The sequence below is a fragment of the Chiloscyllium punctatum genome, chromosome 26 (assembly GCF_047496795.1).
Source record: "Chiloscyllium punctatum isolate Juve2018m chromosome 26, sChiPun1.3, whole genome shotgun sequence".
In the NCBI taxonomy this organism is placed as follows: Eukaryota; Metazoa; Chordata; class Chondrichthyes; order Orectolobiformes; family Hemiscylliidae; genus Chiloscyllium; species Chiloscyllium punctatum.
In genome coordinates, this window is record NC_092764.1 from 78,392,146 (window position 1) to 78,412,087 (window position 19,942).

The window sequence follows — 19,942 nt, forward strand, 5'->3', positions numbered from 1 at the left end:
TAAACCTTCTCTGAACTTCTTCCAAAACATTAAAATCCTTCTGTAAGTAGACAACCAGTACAAATATTCCAGACTAGGTCTCACCAATGCCCTGGAAAAATGAAGCATAACCTCCTTACTCTTGCATTATTCAATTATGGATCTGTATTCAGAGCAGCTATGAACTTTGTTGACTGGCAGAACAGGATCGAAGTGCCAACACTAGCTCCTACTTTGTCTACGTGCCCCACATATTGCACTCCATCAGTGACACCCATATATTGCACCTGTCTTACCCACTCCTTACCCAATGTTCTCACATTACTGGGTCTCATAGTTTAACGAGTGCTGTCTCAACCACATTGAAGCTCTTTACAAACCCTACAAGACAGTCACTTCCTGATTATGTGACAAGACTGTCCCCCTTTTCTTTTACCTTACAGCAACATCTTAAACAATCACAGCTTTTTTGGACAATTAGAACTTGAGTATCAAATTGCTAAATCTGGTTTTTACAAAAAGATGAAGAGGGTAGTTCACAACTCAGTGAGAAAACTCATTAAAAACCACTTATGTTAAATTCTGCACTTGTTCAATCTGTTCTGCAGACAACTCCAGTGCAGCACCTAAGTCAGATTGGTAAATTCTCAGTTCACCAGTATCCAATCAACTACTCCAAAAGCAACATGACTGTGGAATCCCACACTCAGGATTTCAGCCAAGGGCAATGACAAAATCAGTCAAGTTTTCGGTGATAACAGAGCACCTAGAACCTTAAGGGACAATAATGGAGGATTCTTCAAACAGACTTATGTTTCTTTTAAGTAACTGCTTACTGAAATTAAAATAAAAAGTTCCCATGAGCAACCAAAGAGAAAAGCACAATACTGCCTCTGCAAGACTATGGGTTGCAATAATGACACTGTAGAGGAAATAAGGTAGCAACCACAATGACCAGTATCCATCCACCCAAACAGGTTTTTAATCTGTTGTCACAGAAAAGTTACAGCATTGGGTCAGGACCTGACATATGCATCAGCTAAGCTAATGGAAGCATTAATGCAATGAGTCAAGCAAAATAAAAATCTTAAATCCTCTAAGACAGGTGAGAGGATCTAAAGTTGGTCCCATCTGATTTTAACAGTTAAAATAATTCGATTACAGGAAGAGTGCCGTCAGGTGTGCCTCGGAGTCAAGTCTTAAAAGACAATCCACATAAGTAAAGAGCCCCCATCTGCAAGACAATACTTGTTGGTGTCATTGATGTCTCCCTGGTCGAAGTAGCTGTTCATAGGTTAACCAGCCGAAAAGAAACAAAACTCATGCACACAGGCAACTGATTAATGCTTCGCTATCAATTAAGACCAGACTTTTTTAAGTAAATTTTTTCTGTGATGTATGTTTTTAGAAAATCAATTGTTTGCACTTTTGAAAATCCCATCATACTTTTCTTTTATTCTCCAATCTGGCTCATCAACCACAAATGCACCTCTACAGCTAGCCACAGCTTCAGAAACAGATAACAGAGCACTGGTGCATCAATTCTCTGGAAACAAAAACAAAACCACTCAACAAATTGACAAAACACTGCAACAGAGAATTCAATCACATGGCATTGAAAGGCTCATCATACTAGCCTCAAAGTTTTCACGTCTTGGAGAATTGAGTGAAACTGCGGTGAAAATGCAGTTCAACTAGTTGCTATATAAGTGGAAGTCTGATGTTTGAGATAAGGGAGATGCAGTGACATTGTGGTAATGTCATTAAGCATGGCATGCCAGACCTCCATGCTATTGCTTTGGGAACACAGGTTTAAATTCCACCATCACAGATGGTGACGTTTCAACTAAATAAGAACCTGGAATAAAAGCTAATCAAATGACGACCGTGTAAATTACTGAGGATTGTTGTAAAATCTCATCGGATTCCTTTAGGGAAGGAAATCTGACATCCTTACCTGGTCTGGTAATGTAGATGTGACTCCAGACCCAGGACAAAGTAGTTGACCCTTAACTGCCTTCTAGACAATTAGGGATGGGTGATAAACAGCAGCCTAGCCAGTGACGTCCATATCCTACGAACGAATAAAATAAAAAAAGGTCGAAGGCAATGGATTGTGTGGCTGGTCACAAGTCCAGTGCACTATACTCACTCGCTCCTTGTAATAGAAGGAGCTAATGGAGACTGGCTCCTTTTCACTGCGAGTTGGGCTCCCACTGTAAAGCCTCAAGTTAGTCTGTGATTCTGTACGGATCTTCATCGGGGTGATTCCGCCACTGTGATAGGCAGAGAGAGCCGACAATGATCTAAATAGATAATACAAGATTGTGATCAATCAAAGATGGTATCAAAATTTATAAATTATGTAACTCACTAGCCTTCGTTGCCAGTAGAAGCAATACTATTGATAAAACAATCATTATTGGGAGACACAAAATTAAAGCAGTGGTGTTAGCTGACTCTATAAGAACCATTCTCGGTGCCCGTCTTGACTCCATGGCAATAGCAAAATAATCTCTCAAATTGCAGAATGGTTAGAGCACACAAGAGGCCATGTGTCTGTGTGGTTCTCCAAAGGAACAATTTATTGAGAGCCACTGTCTGGTCTCTGCATTGCTGCACATTCTTCCTTACAAAAATTCAAATCTGTCTTAAATGCCTTGATCAGTCCTGTCTCCACCTCAAACCAGGCAGGCAAATTCCAGATCCCACATAAAACTGCCAAGGAGACACAAAATGCCTTAAAAAACAAAAATCACTGTGTAAATTCTGTGGTGCAGGCATCTTCCCTTACCTGGGTGTGGGCTCCGTTGGGGACACTGTCCTGTGAAGAGTCATTGGTCTCATGAAGTATACAAGGTAACCTAGGCAATGTAAACACAACTTAGTCATCGTTTGATATGGAGCATCATACAAGTCCAATTCAAATGTGGACATTGGTATCACACTCACTGGGCATAAACTGTTTTACAAGCTATATTACTTTGCTTAAATTTTAAAATGAACCTGAGTGGACTAAAAACATGGCCACAGCTGATTACATGATATAAATTGATACTTGCTGCTAAGTTGTGGGCATCAGTAACCAGGTCAGAGATAACATTATTCTCCTAGACCACGAAAGCCTTTCATCGAGTGGACCATTGCAGTCCAGAAATTTGAAGACTAGCAGATAAGGTGGCTCCCCAATTAATTCTGAACAGAGGGAAACTATTGAAACTAGTTATTCCAAAATTGATTCTAAAGGCATCATTTAGCTCAATGCAATACACAATGATAGAGGCCAGCAGCATAAAAAAGACCTTCATAAATTGGTTCATCCAGGGAACCCATTAAATGACCAAAACCCTTGGACCTTATAAAGGGTTTAGGTAAGTTCTGATCAGGGAAAAGCTAATATACTGTTAACATCACTGCCTAAAAGACACTGTCCACAGAAAACCATACCCAAGGCTAAGGTGAACCTGCTTCTCGTCCAAAAGCTCTCCAACCACGAGTCAGAATACAGGAAGGAGATAGAATGCTTGGTGTCATGGTGCAATGGTAACAACCTCTCTCTTAATGTTGCCAAAACAAAAGAACTGATCATTGACTTCAGGAACAAAGGAGGAGGACATGTTCCTATCGACATCAACAGAGCTCAGGTGGAAAAGGTCGAGAGCATCAAGTTCCTACAAGTGACAAGTGACAATAACCAACAATCTGTGCTGGACCTCTCACATCGATGTGCTAGTCAAGAAGACATAACAATGCCTCTTCTTCCTCAAGTGGCCTAGGTAATTTGGCATGTACAAAAGGACCCTCACCAACTTTTAAAGATTCACCATAGGAAGCATTCTATCTGGGTGCATAACAGCCTGATATAGCAATGGCTCTGCCTAGAACTATAAGAAACTAGACCATCACAAAAGCCAACCTGTCATCCATGAATTCCATTTAAACTTCTCATTGCATCAGAAAGACTGCCGACATCAAAGCCCCCTCCAACCCCGGTAATACGCTCTTCCAACCTCTTCCATCAGATAGAAGATACAGAAGCTTGAATGTACACACCAACAGGTTCAAGAACAGCTTTTTCCCTGCTGCTGTTAGACTGCTGAATGAATCACTAACTTCAAATAATGCTGATCTTGCTTTACATAACTCCTGTGCAGCCAGAGCCTTGTGTGCTTCGCTCTGTCCATGCGCCCAATGATCTGCATGTCCTTGTTTGCTATTATCTGCCTGTCCTGCTCGCAAAACAAAGCTTTTCACTGTACTTAGGTACATGGGACTATAATAAATCAAAATTTTAAAAAATCAAAACCTAGTAGAGCAGTTATTATGCGTTGTACAGAAAAGGTATTCTAATTCAAAACTATTATTAAAAAAAATACTCGTCAGGCACTTGGAGAAGTTCAAGGCAGCAAAACTTAAAAGTCAACATGGTTTTGAGAAAGGAAAATCATATTTGGAGTACTTTGAGGAAGTAACACGTGCTATGAATAAAGGGGAGCTGGAAGAACATTAACTCAACTTAGATTTCCAGAAGATGCTTGATAAAGGGCCACATCAAATGGTTAGGTGAGAAAATGGTGTAAGAGATAGCACAATGGCATGGATAGAAGATTGGTTAGCAAACAGGAAACATACAGTAGGCATAAAATGGGCCTTTTTCAGATTGGCAAGATGTACTGAGTGGTTTGCCACAGGGATCAGAGCTGGGTCTAAATGGCTTACAGAACAGAGCTCGGTTACATAGAATGATCGCCAAATTTGCTGGTGACACAAAGATAAATGGGAAATTAAGTTGGAAGGAGGATATAAGGAGGCTATAAAAGAATATCGATCAGTTACGTGAGTGGACAAAGATGTGACAAATGTATAATGTGGGAAAACGTGAAATTGTCCATGTTGCTAGGAAAATCTTTTAAAAATGTATTTGCTTGTTCAGTACCTATGAACTAAAATGGCTATCAATGTCCTAAAAAGTCCACTTGTCAGATCATCACAAATTAGATTTCAAGCTTAACAAAATTAATGCATTATTAGAGTTATTTATAGGTGCATACTGACTATGTTCGGCGTAAATGCACCATTGTATCGATGCTCCTATACCTTACAAGGAGAATACCTCTTATGCAGTTACCTATCACACTCAGTTGTTGCTTGAGTGACAGTTAGGACCTATTCTTCACAAATCCAGGCAATCAATACCAGAGACAACAAAATGAACCCAATGCTGAAACACTACCAGAACTGACAGTGACTTTGGAATGACGGGTTTCCTCAAACTTTTACTAACCAGCTCCACAGAAACGTGCCCCAGAGGTTCGAGGAAAAGGAATGTTGGCATCCTGGTAGGAACCATACGTGTTAGTGACTCGTGGAAAAGTTGGCAGTGGAGGCGTGACAGAATTTCCAAGGACAAATGGATTCTGGGAACTAGCTGAGCCGCTGTTGTCCTGATTCTATAAAATCAAACAAAATCAAATGGAAAGTTACAAACTATAACAAGTAGCAGCTTTCATTTGAACAGACCAGTATCCCAGCTTTCAGCCTTGGAACTACACACCGCCTGCATTAAGTTTCTTTTTACCAGGTGTAAATTAAGATTTGAATTATACAAAGAGCCGGTTTGAAAATAGGCAAACAATCTGTCATTACACACATCTTACCAAGTTTCTCAGAAGTGTTATTATAATCATGATCATTACATAGCAATTAATCTGTAAAGTTCCATCAATAAAATGGCCAAACAGTAATATTGAGGTGACTGAGTTGAGGGGGGTGGGGGGGAATGTTAATTGGGCACCATGATTGAAGGACTAATTTATACAGCAGTTGTACTACAGGAGACAACCTCAATAATGTTGTCTCATCTTTCAAGTTGGTTGTTTCAGAAGTACGTACATTACCAGTGAGCCATAGCTCAATGTAGTTAAGTCAAGAACACAGCGCCATTTTGAGTAATGTTCTAAATTCAATACTGGACAAGTTATTTTAAACTAATAACCAATTTCACGGAAACCATCACATCAATCAATAGAGTATTACTTGTTAATTGCACAGTAAGTTATAATCATCCATCAAATACCATTAAGATCTGTAAAGAAGCAGTGTCTTCCATAAAATAATACTAAATACATGTATTTTACCAAGTATGCATTTTCATTAACACGTGCCCTTGGTCCAGTGTGCTGTGGAGCAGATGCACGGTGGTAGGTTGGGACTGTGGTCGCAATTAAGGGAATTTGATTATTTTTGTTAAAACTCACACAAGACCAGGTTATAGTCCAACAGGTTTATTTGGAAGCACTGCTCCTTCATCAAGTGACAACCACTTGATGAAGGAGCAGCGTTTGGAAAGCTAGTGTTTCCAAATAAACCTGTTGGACTATAACCTGGTCTTGTGCGATTTTTAACTTTGTACATCTCGGTGCAACACCGGCACAAATCATGATTATTTTTGAGTTTGCTTTCTACCTTTGCATTAACTAAGCAAAGAGACAAACATGAAGAATGGCAGCAGAACATCCTACCAAAATTAAACGTCTGTTCCAGCAGATCCCTTTGGTTGACGACATGAAGCATAAACTTACCTAATATATTTATATATTATAAGTTTCAAAACTGAAACAATTGCAAGCAGGTTCATTGATAAGCACTGTCCCAGCATGTTTAGGTTTGAAGAGGTACTTCATTACTCTTATGAAATGATCTTCCTTTACAGGGTTGCACCAATGATATTAATACAATGCAAGCATATAATGGATTAGACACAGCAGGCTGATATCAAGAAAGGAATTCCCACCAGATGGATTAATTTTTAATGTCTGGTCTGATATGGGGTTCCCAAAGCTCCAAAGACAAGTGATAAAATCCAGCTGAGTATCATCAGGTCTCTTTCCCCTTTGACAACACTCAACCACAAAAGAACCTCCCCATTCTGGTGAGGATTTGATTTTTGGTTCCTATGACGAATGAGACAGTTCTCTGCAGAGAAATAAAAACTCTCCTAACCACTCTGCAAATTAACATGACAAGTTGCAATTACATACAATTCTAGAGAATGAAACTCCAAAGATAGTGTACAGAGTAACACAGATCATAGTTATAAGAAAAATAACATCTCACCTATTGATGATTGTTATTCTTTTATTTCTAGTCTCAGTTCAGACTCATTCTTCCTTCCACTACCATACCTTTTGTCAATGAATCTCTGCAATCTTTCACTCTATACTTTCTTTGCCCTCAACCTCCACACTTGCGCTGCTTCAAACTTGCTGAAAACCTATTACAAGGACAACTGTCACACAAAGTACTGATGAACGGAAACTGACATGAGAAATTAACCCATTTCTCTCTCTACTGATCTACTTAACCCTCTTAGCATTTCCTGACTTTTCAAAATATTGTTCAGAATTTTGTCAACTGATACTTTATGACAAGTTGTATGACAGGATTTCAATCACACTCCTTCCAATTTCTATTCCAAATATCTGAACAGGCGGAATGTGTAGCAACATGCAAAAAGGGTGTGGTAAAGTCAATGTGTGATCTGTTCCTTAGGAGGGTCAGCAGCTGCCTTCTATTTAACAAGTCGACAATTCTAATTCTCAATTTAAACCAAAAATCACTCAAGTTTGAAGAAACTGATTATGGCATCATTTTGAAAGTTATTTACACATCAAATGTGATTGCAAGGCTTCTTAATCACATCATGGGTGGCACGGTGGCACTGTGGTTAGCACTGCTGCCTCACAGCGCCAGAGACCCGGGTTCAATTCCCACCTCAGGCAACTGTGTGGAGTTTGCACATTCTCCCCATGCCTGCATGGGTTTCCTTCCACAGTCCAAAAATGCACAGATTAGGTGAATTGACTATGCTAAATTGCCAGTAGTGTTAGGTGAAGGTGTAAATGTCGGTGAATGGGTCTGGGTGGGTTGCTCTTCGGAGGATCGGTGTGGACTTGTTGGCCCAAGGGGCCTGTTTCCACACTAAGTAATCTAATCTCTCCAACGCACACATATGGCTCCTTCAAACATGACAGCGTGTTGAGGTTGTATCAACCTATAAAAAGGTCAATGATGTCTTACCACAATCGCGTCCAGACTAGACACCAACTGGCGCAAACAAGGTTCCAAGCAACTCTGGTTTCGTTTCACTTTCTGGAGGGATGTATCCTTCAGAATCTGAAGCAAATATGAAAAGGTTTACAAAAGTCCTATTAGACCAAAAGCTTCACATGCAACAAACCTGCAATACAAAGCCAAATACATTTTACATTCCTAAGTATGGCAAAATTCAATCCGTAAAGCAGATTCACAAGCACACACAATGAACACATTACAGACAAACATAGGTAAAAATAAATCTACACACAAACGCAAAGAGGTAAACACAATATACACGACACAGAATAAACAAATTACTCAAACATATGGGACACAAACAGATAAATACCATCATAACCAATCATCTCAAAATTCTAACTAGGCACGCAAACAAAACAAAATCAAATACAAATGTACATGATACTTTACTACCTGTCTAGAAAGATCACAAAGCATTTCATCAATGAATTATTTTCAAGAACAATGCTCTGCAAACAGTGACTATTTTGAATGTATGATCCCACCTAAAGCATCAATATTAATTTGACTGATCTGTCTCGTATTAGTGCCTGAGGACCTAAACAATAGGAGAACTCATGCTCTTGCTCATTCATGTGATTCAGGGGAACAAGCAGATGGAACCACAATTTAACAATTCATGTAAACCATACAGAAGCTAAAATGGTACACTGGCCTTTATCACAAGAGGATTTGAATTCAGAAGTAGGGATGGCTTACTGCAGTTATACAGAGCCTTAGTGAGACCAGACCTGAAGCACTGCATACAGTTTGGGTCTCCCTACTCAATGTCTCCCTTGCCAAACAGGGAGTGCAGCAATGATTCACTAAGCTGACATTATGATGTTCTGGTATCATGGGCATGTCTGATCTGTCCTATGAAGAGATATTCGTTAAATTGCTTCTGCATTCATTAGAGTTTAGAAGTCTGGAGGAACCTGACAGAAACAAAGAAAATTCTAATAGGGTTGGACAAATTAGATGCAGGAAGATTTTTTCCCTGGTTGGGGAGTCAAGAGTCCAGAAGTCACAGTCTCAGAATATGGGGTAGGCCATTTAAGATCGTGATGAAAAAAAACTTCATTCAAATGATAAAGAATTCCACAGATTCTCTGAGCCAAATCAATCAATATATTTTAGATGAGATTAATAAATTGTAGATCTTAAAGGCATCAAGGAGTATGGGGAGAAAGCAGTTTAAAAGGCAGTATTATAAGGGATCAGGTGTGATCATACTGAATGCATAGCAGTCTTGAAGAGCTGAATGGTTTACTCTGGTTCTTAATTTCTATTCACAAGAAAGTACTTCATTTTTCAGTATCATTAACAGAGCACCACAACCAAAAGATTCTATTTGAAAGCTATCTATAGCAGTTAGTTCTCCTATAATTAATTATTTTTCATACATGGTTAGTTTACCTTCAGAAGTTTTGTCCTCATGCTTGAACTGATGGTAGTGGGATTAATGAATTGGAAAGAAGGAGCAGCATTGTTTGGATATTGTACTGGAAACATCACAACCATTTTCACCCGGAGATTTCCACAATGTACCGAGACTGTGCAGTTGCGATTTACAGCATCCATCTATACCATTCAGAACACAATATTGTTGACATCATTCACACAGTTGAAACAAAAATCAAAATCACAATGATCCTGAAAATGTTCTGGGAAATTGATTTTTCATTAACCTCACTGAAAAATGAAACACATTTTGTCGCAGGTTTGCATTTAAAATATCTTTTCAAGAGTTGCAAAGAAAAATAAATGTCCCAAATTAACTTAAAACAAGCCTTTGTGTAGGGACAGTTCAGTGGCTCGCACTGCTGCCTTACAGCGCCAGGTTTGATTCCACCCTTAGGCGACTGCTTGCGTGGAGTTTGCATGTTCGCCCTATGTCTTTATGGGTTCCCTCTGGGTGCCCACCCATCTCGCTCGGATAATCAAGGTTCCTCTACTGTGAAAGAAAAAGCTCTCTCAAAACCCAGACTGAGGTTCCTATTATCTGATCATCTGAACACAAACTCCAATTTTTAAGCACCAAAGTGGCACCAGTTTTTTCTCTAACTTCAGTTATCTTATACAGTAGGACATGGTTTAAAAGTAAATGGTATGCCAAGATGGCAAAAGACTTCAAAGCCACAAAAGTTTTCATGAGTGGCTCATTCCTTTGATACCATTAGTGTATACTGTTTATCAGAACAGAAGGAAAAAAAAGAAACAAATGTAACTGATGACCTCTTCCAGGTAGTTCAATTCTTTCACCTCAGGTTCTAAGACATAATCATCAAAAATATTGTTCCAGAATGGGCAAGGGTGGAGAGAAGGAAAGGAAAGCAGCAAGTTCACTAATGTCCTTTAGGAAAGAAAACTGCCATCCATACTTGCTATAGCCGACATGTGACTCCAGACCCACAGCAGTGTGCTTGACTCTTAACTGCCCTCTGGGCAATTAGGAATGGGCAATAAATGACAGTGACATGGTCACTCCATGCTTGTATTTTTACAAAAGACCAACCACTGCAACTGCAATTCACTGCATTCACACAAACCTCATCAACCATTACATTACGGATTTGTAGATTAACCAGTGAGAATTCTTGTTGCAAGGTCTGTGGTAGTCCAAGATAATCAGGTTTGGAGCTGATTGCGACATGGTTGTGAAAATCCTCTCGCAGTACTGGAAGAAAAAGAATAGGTAAAGGTAAGTGCAGTTATCAGGAAACTTACCTGAGCAGAACAAGGAGAAGACTGGTTGTGGACAAGCATAGGACATAAACATCTATTTCATCAAGTACACCGCAGGAGGGATTGACTATATAAAACCTCAGTATTTAGATCCCTGTCATTTAGTAAAACAAGGTTTAGCCTGGGTAACAAAGAAGCTTACTTAAGCACTCTTTACTCGCATGGTCTGCATGCTTTACACCTGCATTCACCACTCAGATCTCATTACAAAGTCATTCTTACATCAAGATCACAGGAGGGTCATACATATTTCCTCAAAATGGTAGACAATTCTAAACTATTCAGCATAAAACTAACAGCCCAACTGTAGTAAGCCAAGACATCCACCAAATATGTATACATCTCCAAAGTAATTCCCCACTTGAAATACCTTTCTTTGGAATTATGATCAAAACACAGAAATTATTTTTTTTAAACCCTGCAATTTCATATTGTCTGCACCAGATGCGATATTTAATCGTCATTTTCAAAGTACTGTTTTAATTCATCTTTCACTATTTAAAATTTTTTCTAAAATGCACCGAACCAAAGTTTTGAAACCAGAAAAATGTCAAATTTACACTTTGTGCTTAGATAAATAATTTTCACCCACTTTAAGTGCTCAGACATAAAGATAAAATTCCAAAGGACTCACCCAGTCTAAATATAATTCAACGTTATAGGGGGCAGCCCATCAGCTCCAGTGCTCAGAGTTATTACATAATCACTGCATGAACCTTCATGGTAACTGAAGTACAGGGGTGAAGATAAGTGACTTTTTCAATTGTAATAATGCTGCTATGGTAGTCTTTAGACAGAACTCTGAGCACCAGTGTGGTGAAATGCTTATACCACAGTGAGTTTGTGCAGCCACAAGCATTGTACAAAACAGACACAAACTATCCAAATCAAGTATTAACTGGTAGGACAGTTGTCATCTCTGCCCTAATTCTCCCCCCAGTCCTTCGGCAGCATCCAGAGTCAGACATGCAGGTTACTAATGATTGCTAATAATTAGATTTATGCAGAGAAAGGGAAATATCCTTCCCAACTCCCAACAGCAGACATCACCACTCCCATACTACAGCACTTTGGAATTACATTTTTAGCAACAGTGACAAACTGTAGAAAAGCTTGAATTGAATGGGGAGATTTGGGCTCCCAAATTCTGCAACTTCAGACACCTGTAACACACAAAGTTCCTTACACAGCGTCAGAATTAACATGTGGTCTCCCAATCTCCACGTGGCAACTATCTAAGCAGTAGTTCACAATCAATGTACAAAGAATTCCATTTTGAACTTTATAACAATTTTACCTTCATCCTCCTCATTTACATGACTTAGTGTTGGATGAGGATCAGTATCCTGTGAATGAAGAACTTTATCTGTCTCTGGGAGCAGGGAAACACCATCAGTTAACTCATCGCCATCCAGCATATCATTCGCACAGAGCTGAAACAAAACAACTTATCAAAATATTGTGCTGAGGTTGCATGGAAAATCAACTATTCCTGCAGCCAAGTTACCATACTATCCACATAACTGATGCTGTAGTATTGTAGCCTCCCAAACCATCCTATTCCTCCATTTCAACTACTGTACATTCATATCCCTCAAAATGCAATGACCACAAAGGGATACCCACAGCATTACAATGCCACATCTTTTATTAATGGAATATGACCCAGCCACATCCTTCCCTTAACAAGTTCAATCTCGGCTCAGTTTATCAGTAACAGACAATAAACATCCACTTCTTCCACGAAAGAGGAAAGGATCTTTGATAGGCATTCACTTCGTCCTATTTATTCCGGCTCTCTTCAAATTGATGTCAACATCCCCTTCCAAATTCCTTATTATAAGCAATACACTCAATTTTGGGCATTGAGAAGATAGCCCCATGAAATGCAGCCGAATGTAACAGAGAACAGGTTTCCGATTAAGAATTTACCTTAGCATCATAACCAGTATCAATTCCACTCTCAAGTTTCAGATGTTTAGTTGAAGGGATGACCTGAAGTTACGTTCACCCATAAACATGTAAATCTCACCTTAAAATTGCATTCAACAATTAAACATATCCTTTGGTTTTTCTCCCCTACCACCACCCCCCCATCCCCCAGTCATGCATAAAAGAAGAAAAATGAATAAGCAAGTAGATAAACAAAATTTATCACCATTGACAAATACCTTGCATAACCCCGATTCTCCATAAAACTACTTTCGCACAGGTGACCATGCTGAGACAGCAACCAGCTGACACCTTCAGTTTTATGGAAAGATAATGATATGACGCAAATTACACCAATTAAATGAATCATTGAACCAATAAAAAAAACACTTACCCGCTGCAGTTGCATGTCTATCCGCCACATTCGTAAAGTCTGGTCACGTGACCAGGTAACCAACTGATAGTCCTTCAATTCTACAAAAAAGAAATGAGATTTAGGATACTGCCAGACTCCAATTACAAGACAATGCATGCACTCCAGATATTTGCAACTGTTCATCGAAGTCACTGTCTCAGTGAGGATAAACAGGGATGTTTACATCACTCGGATTGTGACAACAGCTGATGACTGATAGGACAACAGTCGATCTATCTGAGAGATTATCTTCATCAACCTCGCCCAAAGGCGACAGCAACACCATAAGTACTGCATGGGAAATTCAATGTCAATGGACTGAGAATTCTGAAAAGACCAACATACTCAGTGTCGCACAATCAACCTAAAGACACTGATTTATTACATCAATAATTTGGGTGAGAAATGAAAGTTTTGTTGTGCAATTAAAAAGTTTTAAATTATTAAATTGCAACATTAGAGACAAAGAAAGACAACATGACTCTGATCACATGGCATTAAATTTAGTATGAAAATATCTCAGAGGCAGAAAACACTAGCACAAGCAACAACATTGGTCCTGAAATGTCAACTCTGATTTTTCTCCATCAATACTGCTAGACCTCCTGAGTTTTTCCACCAATTTCTGTTTTTGGAACCGCCTCCTTTTATACTGACAAAAAAACATTGATTGAAGCCATTCTGAGAAAGTTTCGACCTACAGATCTTTTTGAAATCATTCAGCCAACTTCAAAACTGAAGATCTTCCTTCATATCTCTGAACCTACCGCTTTGGTAAAGGAAAACTAAGCTTGGCATTGAAAACAGGACAAACTTCCAACAGCTTTCAATTCTTGTACTGAAACAACAACCTTCACAACAAAATGAGTGTATATTAGATCAAAATCCTAACAATCATTATCCAAATCAAGAAAATGATCAACAACCAGTATAACAAAGGCATCAGTCCCAAATTTTCTACCAAAGAAATTCAAGCTATTGTACCCATACGGCAGATCAGCAAATCGGTGAATGTGGAAAACACAATTCCTAAGATTTTAAAGAATTTCAGCATTGGTCACCAAATCAAATTATGGAATCACAGATTCCCTAGAGCGTGGAAGCATGCCATTCAGTCCATCGAGTCCACATCAACCCTCTGAAGAACATCTCACCCAGAGCCACCCCCTACCCTCTCCCTGCATTTCCCATGGCTAATCTAGCTAGCCAACACATCCCTAGACATAATGGGCAGTTTAGCATGGCAAATCCACCTAACTTACACATTTCTGGACTATGGGAGGAAACCATAGCACCAGAAGGAAACTCACACAGACATAAGGAGAATATGCAAACTCCACACAGACAATCGCCCAAAGGTAGAATTGAACCTGGGTCCTTGGTGCTGAGAAGTAGTAGTGCTATCCACTGAGCTACTGTGCCTCCATGCAGAACAGGTTCACAGACCTCTCTACTCCATGCAAACATCAACAACCAATGGATGAGCAATAAATTAGATTTAACAAATCCATAAAAGTTTTGAACAATATTTCACTCCAAGGAAAAGATCACGATCAAAAGCAGGTATCAACTTTCAGAAGAGTATTTAAATAGTGTAAGGACCATTATCTTATTATTTCACTTTATTTTTGATTGGTGACTGAACTGGGAAAAGGACTGTTTTACAGCAAAGGTCCAAGGCAGGAATTACTTTAATTCAAAAAGTTACTGAAACTCATTTGTATGTTGTGTTTAAACTGGTGTTTTGTTCAAGCTATGGGTGAAAAGATTTATGGACTGGCTGACTGTAAGGGCCTGTGTACAAAGCAAGATTCAGGCATCATCAGGTTGCTGATTGGTTTATGAAGCTGTGCATGTCAAAAGCCATTAAGCCGGACAACAATAATCTGACTTTCACCCATATACCATCAAAAACTATCCCAATAGTAGGGGAACAATCTTCATTAAGGCTTATCCAATAGGTTTTCAAATTGGATTTAACTATATTTCTTGCAAGCTATCAGCACTTTCCTCTCATGCCCTTGAATGTGTTGTCTCGCAGATTGATGTTTACCCCTTCTACAGACACTTCTTTTAATTCCTCCATTAGTTTCAGAGGTGAAATTATGAACAACTATGATGGTCACAATTGTATATAGTTCCTCCTCTTTGTAGTCTTTGATTACAGTCAATCAAACTAAACTCCAATACCTCTTCTCTCCTGTCTAGCCTGATTTACTTCTTGTCTATTCATTGCTGACCATGGTATCTCTTGGCGCTTCTCATCTCTTTAAATCAACGGGTTTGGTAATTTTGCTCAGATGTGAAAAACCAGGAGTAACTGTGATTATTGTACACATAGCTCTTTCTTCTTAAAATATGTTGATTTTTAAATTAGCCAAAAATGTAAAGAGCATATTAAATGGAAACTATAATGGAGGCTACAACTCTCCACAGATTGGGGAAGAAGTATAAAAGAGAAAATAAAAGAATTCCATTCATATATTTACAACTGAAATACATCTTACAGGTCACACATCAAGTGGATCTCACTTTGAGATTAAAACCATTGACTACTTGTATCTATTATGGACGTCTTACCTTCCCTCTGTTTTCGCCAATGAAATTCCAGCACCACATCATCATGTCCAACAAAGGTATGAACTGGGACATTTAAGTCTAAAACATTCCATAGAAGGAGACTATTCTCACCACGACGTAACTGTGGGACCATTACCGTCACTAAGCCATTGCTAAACGGCTGTCAAAGACAGGAAATAATTATACAGTAAATTATAATAAACAGGAAAATTACAGTTTATTCTTGAAGGAAAGCATCAGGCTTAGTTTTTAGGTACACAATTGCCTCAAGCATCAAGTAACAGAAGAAACCTAAAACATTGTTTAATGTCAGGTAGTCAAAAAGTACTTTAACAAATCAAGCTTATTGGAGTGAGCCCAAATAACCTAGTACATAGCAGAACTGTGCACTATGTCAATTTTGGCAAAATATGGATTTAGATTTCAACCTGTGCTCTGAAAGGAAAGAGATCATAGAAGCTAAGTGTTTACCAGGGAAAAAGTAAGAGAAAATAAAGCTAGTCTCAGCTTCTCTCAAACATCATCAAGTAGGCAAAACATCTCTAAAGACTAAACAATTTTAACTTCTGTATTTTAAAGTGAACTGAAATAGAAATAGGATTGTTTAAAACCTCTGATTATGGAAGGAATTGCTATACTTTTAAAAACAAAGACACTTAAAACTCAATGTATGGTATTCATCCTGTGTAACAAGCTAAGTTGCTTGTAAATTAACTGATAACAAATGAAAGGGTGGGCTAGGCCTTGACAAATGGAGCCATAGCTGTTGACTTGTGATTACAGATTGCTTATTTATAAGAACTGGTAATTCTCATCTAAGTACAGTGACCTAACCATTGCTTTCTGTTAACTTGATTTTTTTTTAAAGTCAGGTAGACTGGGGACAGTGTGTGCTTCCATTAAATCACTAACTGCTGTAGTAACTCATGAGTTTGGAGAAGAGTTGTAGCTCAAGTTGAGGTTGTGGATGTAAGTTTCCTTGCTGAGCTGGAAGGTTCGTTTTCAGACATTTTGTTACTATACTAGGTAACATCATCAGTGAGCCTCCAGTGAAGCACTGGTGTTATGGTCAGTTTTCTATTTGTGTGTTTAGGTTTCCTTGGGCTGAATGTAATTTCCTGCTCTTTGCAGGATTTGAGAATCAGAACATCTTCCAAAGAAGGATACAACTGTGTTACAACAAACAAATATTCCAATTCTTGTGCAATCAGGAAGAACTGCAGGAAGGAAAAGAGATGCAGATCATAAAATTCTATTAAGCTTTCTGGTTAATTTCTCCTGTCTTAGGACACATATAAACAGGCAGTCCTCTCGAGCACCTTATTATGGACTCAGAAGTACAGCACAGAAACAGACCCTCCCATCCAACTCATCCATACCAACCAGATATCTGAAACTAATCTAGTCCCATTTGCCAGCACTTGGTCCAAATCCTTCTAAACCCTTCCTGTTCATGTTTCCATCCAGATGCTTCTTAAATGTTGTAACTGTACCAGCCTCCACCACGTCCTCTGGTAGCTCATTCCATACATGCACCACCCTCTACGTAAAAACATTGCCCCTTAGGTCCCTTTTAAATCTTTCTCCCTTACCCTAAACCTTTGCCCTCTCATGCTGGACTCCCTCAACCCAGTGAGTTTCTTTACCCTATCCCTGCCTCTCATGATTTTATAAACCTTTATAAGGTCACTCCTCAGCCTCCAATGCTCCAGGGAAATTAGATCCAGCCTTTTCAGCCTCTCCTAATAGCTCAAGCCCTCCAACTCTGGCAACATCCTTGCAGATCTTTTCTGATCCTACAGGAAGGAGGTGGAATTGCACACAATATTCCAATTATTTTTCCAACTTTTGACTAAGTTCAACAAAATGTTTTTAAAAATACAGTTAGCACGAAATTGAAATTGAGACAGAAACGAAAACCAACTTTCTATTAACAGCATCCCAAAAACATCAAACAGAAATGCTGCTTACAGTGTAACGGGCCTTCCATACTGGGACTTGACATGACAGGATGTTCAGGTATTTCCTTGGTTGTCTGTAATCCCAGAACTAGAAACCAGAGGGAAAATATGAATTCCTCTTGAATAAATTCCTCTGAACACATACTAAATAATAACCAAGGATCTTTAGGGTTGATTACTTACTCTGACAGAGTTGTCCTGGCTTGATGTAGCAAAGATGTGTTCATTCTCTGGATGCCAGTCCAGTCCATGGATTTTTGACAAGTGAGCAGCAATATATTCCACTGCTGTATTAGGTTTCTATGAGAAAAAAGTAGAGGTTTTGCAGGGATCTTAAATCAAAATCTTCAAATTACTTCTCGGCTTAAGGCAAAAATCTTTAATATGTCTTACCATCCCACTTCAGCTTCAGAACCTCCCTGTACCTTTTGTGCTTTGGAGAAGCTCATGTGCACACCTTAGTTTCCATTTGTAGAAAGGTAGAGGAGATCCACCTGTTGAAGCTACACCTGTCTATTCCATTAACACATTCAGTCCTGCTGTTATTTTCTCATTTCAATCTATTATCAGTTCAACCACAACAATTTTTATTCTAACAATATAACAATTTCTTTATTTCAGTCAGCCATTGTTTAATTGGTAGCATCACACTTGCAAGACTGAGGTTAAATGTTCAAGTTCCACTCCAAAAACCTGAACATAAAATCCACATTGACAGTCCAATCCAATAATGAGGGACTGAAAACAACTGGAGGTGCTATTAGTTGAGATATTACTTTGCTTGCCCACTCAAGTAGATTTAAAAGATCCCTTGGCACAAGCTGAGGAACAAGAAAGTCAGCACAATGTCTAGTCAATAGTATTCAAATTACCACTAAAATACATTACCTGGTCATAACTTCCTGGGTTTTTTTTTGGCAGGGGTGGGGACTTGCTATTGACAAACTGGCTGTCTCAATTCCTACATTTATAACAGCAGCTGCACTTCTAAAAAATACTTTATTAAGAATAAAACACTTTCTAAATGTCCTGATGTTGCAAAGTGCATTGCATTAATGGCGTTTCCTTTAAAATGACCTCAATATTTTTGTATGAATGCAAGCATCCTTTCACTTGTTATCTTTGTTCCAACTAATTCTTAGCACAAATCTGTTGTACCACATTTCAAATTTTGTTTCATTCCTTACTTCAGCACTCGGGGCCTGGCTTTCTTACCAAAGCAGTGCTATCAACAACACTTCTGCACTTTACATATTTTCAACTAGATGTTTTGTTCCTACAATAATTATCAAGCCATCAAATGTTTCTTCACAAATTGCTATTCTTAGTTCATCATTTTGATTAATTCAGCCAGCTTAGGTTACTGAATTGTTCAAATAAACTATTATATGTATTAGATCAGTATTCACACCTGCTACTCTTACAATGGTGTATTTCTTTAGTCCTCTTTCTTTGCAGTTATTTATTCTACAAAAGGGTGGATAAATCCCCTTGATCTGAACTTTGCAACGGTGTATTGTGGGGTGGGGGTGAATGATCTATGCCCTATGTTTTCTTTTCTTGCACAAAATACCTAAGCCAACAATTCACCAATTAAAAACCAGATCCAATAGGTTCAAAGAAAAGCACAATAATTTTCACTTGAGTTAGCAGCTATTTCAAGACAAAACAATTACACTTTTTGTGGTTGAAATCATATCCAAACACCCACTTGTCCTTAATAATCCCAGGCCATGTCTGCCATGACTGCATTATTTCTTTGGCTCGCTTCCAACTCATTAGGAATGGGACCAAACTCCACAGGCTTTGAAATGGTTAAGTAAACAATAAATTTAGAGTCCAAATTCCTTTTTTTAAATAAATCTACAGGTATAATGAAAACTGTAGGAACATGAAACCATCAGTGATTATTGTAAAAACCTGTTTGGTTCACAAATATGAACCTTCTCAGCAATGCCCAAATCCCATGAAAAATACTAAATTTTAAAAACTCACCCGTTTGTCCCAGATTCTCACATCTCCATCATGGCTTGTTGCTAAACAGCATGGGTTCTTTTTGTTCCATTTTACCTGAGAGGCTCCAGCTGCACAATATGGAAAAGAGATGAAGCGTAAAGAGGACAACAAAGCTCCCAATAACAATCTTCTTCAATCCCCTTCAGAGAATGCAGGAATGAATGCAGTAACCTTGTAAAGTCATGGAACAGGATCA

General features: G+C 38.7%; 1 protein-coding gene across 7 annotated transcripts in view; it reads right to left on the reverse strand.

The window, feature by feature from the left end:
* The window catches only part of wdr59 (WD repeat domain 59), a 96,315-nt gene that overhangs the window by 49,389 nt on the left and 26,984 nt on the right, over positions 1-19,942 (reverse strand). For all 7 annotated transcript variants that reach the window (XR_011952323.1, XR_011952324.1, XM_072547744.1 and 4 more), the window contains exons 7-18: positions 19,726-19,814; positions 17,914-18,030; positions 17,741-17,818; positions 15,770-15,929; positions 13,169-13,248; positions 12,140-12,275; positions 10,647-10,774; positions 9,514-9,678; positions 8,059-8,154; positions 5,264-5,429; positions 2,774-2,843; positions 2,132-2,285 (exon numbers count right to left, since the gene is read on the reverse strand). Coding sequence is in view for 5 of the 7 variants with exons in the window: in XM_072547744.1 (XP_072403845.1) it covers positions 2,132-2,285; positions 2,774-2,843; positions 5,264-5,429; positions 8,059-8,154; positions 9,514-9,678; positions 10,647-10,774; positions 12,140-12,275; positions 13,169-13,248; positions 15,770-15,929; positions 17,741-17,818; positions 17,914-18,030; positions 19,726-19,814 (1,439 nt within the window). In the remaining 2 variants the exon portion in view is untranslated. The remainder of the gene's footprint in view (positions 1-2,131; positions 2,286-2,773; positions 2,844-5,263; positions 5,430-8,058; positions 8,155-9,513; positions 9,679-10,646; positions 10,775-12,139; positions 12,276-13,168; positions 13,249-15,769; positions 15,930-17,740; positions 17,819-17,913; positions 18,031-19,725; positions 19,815-19,942) is intronic.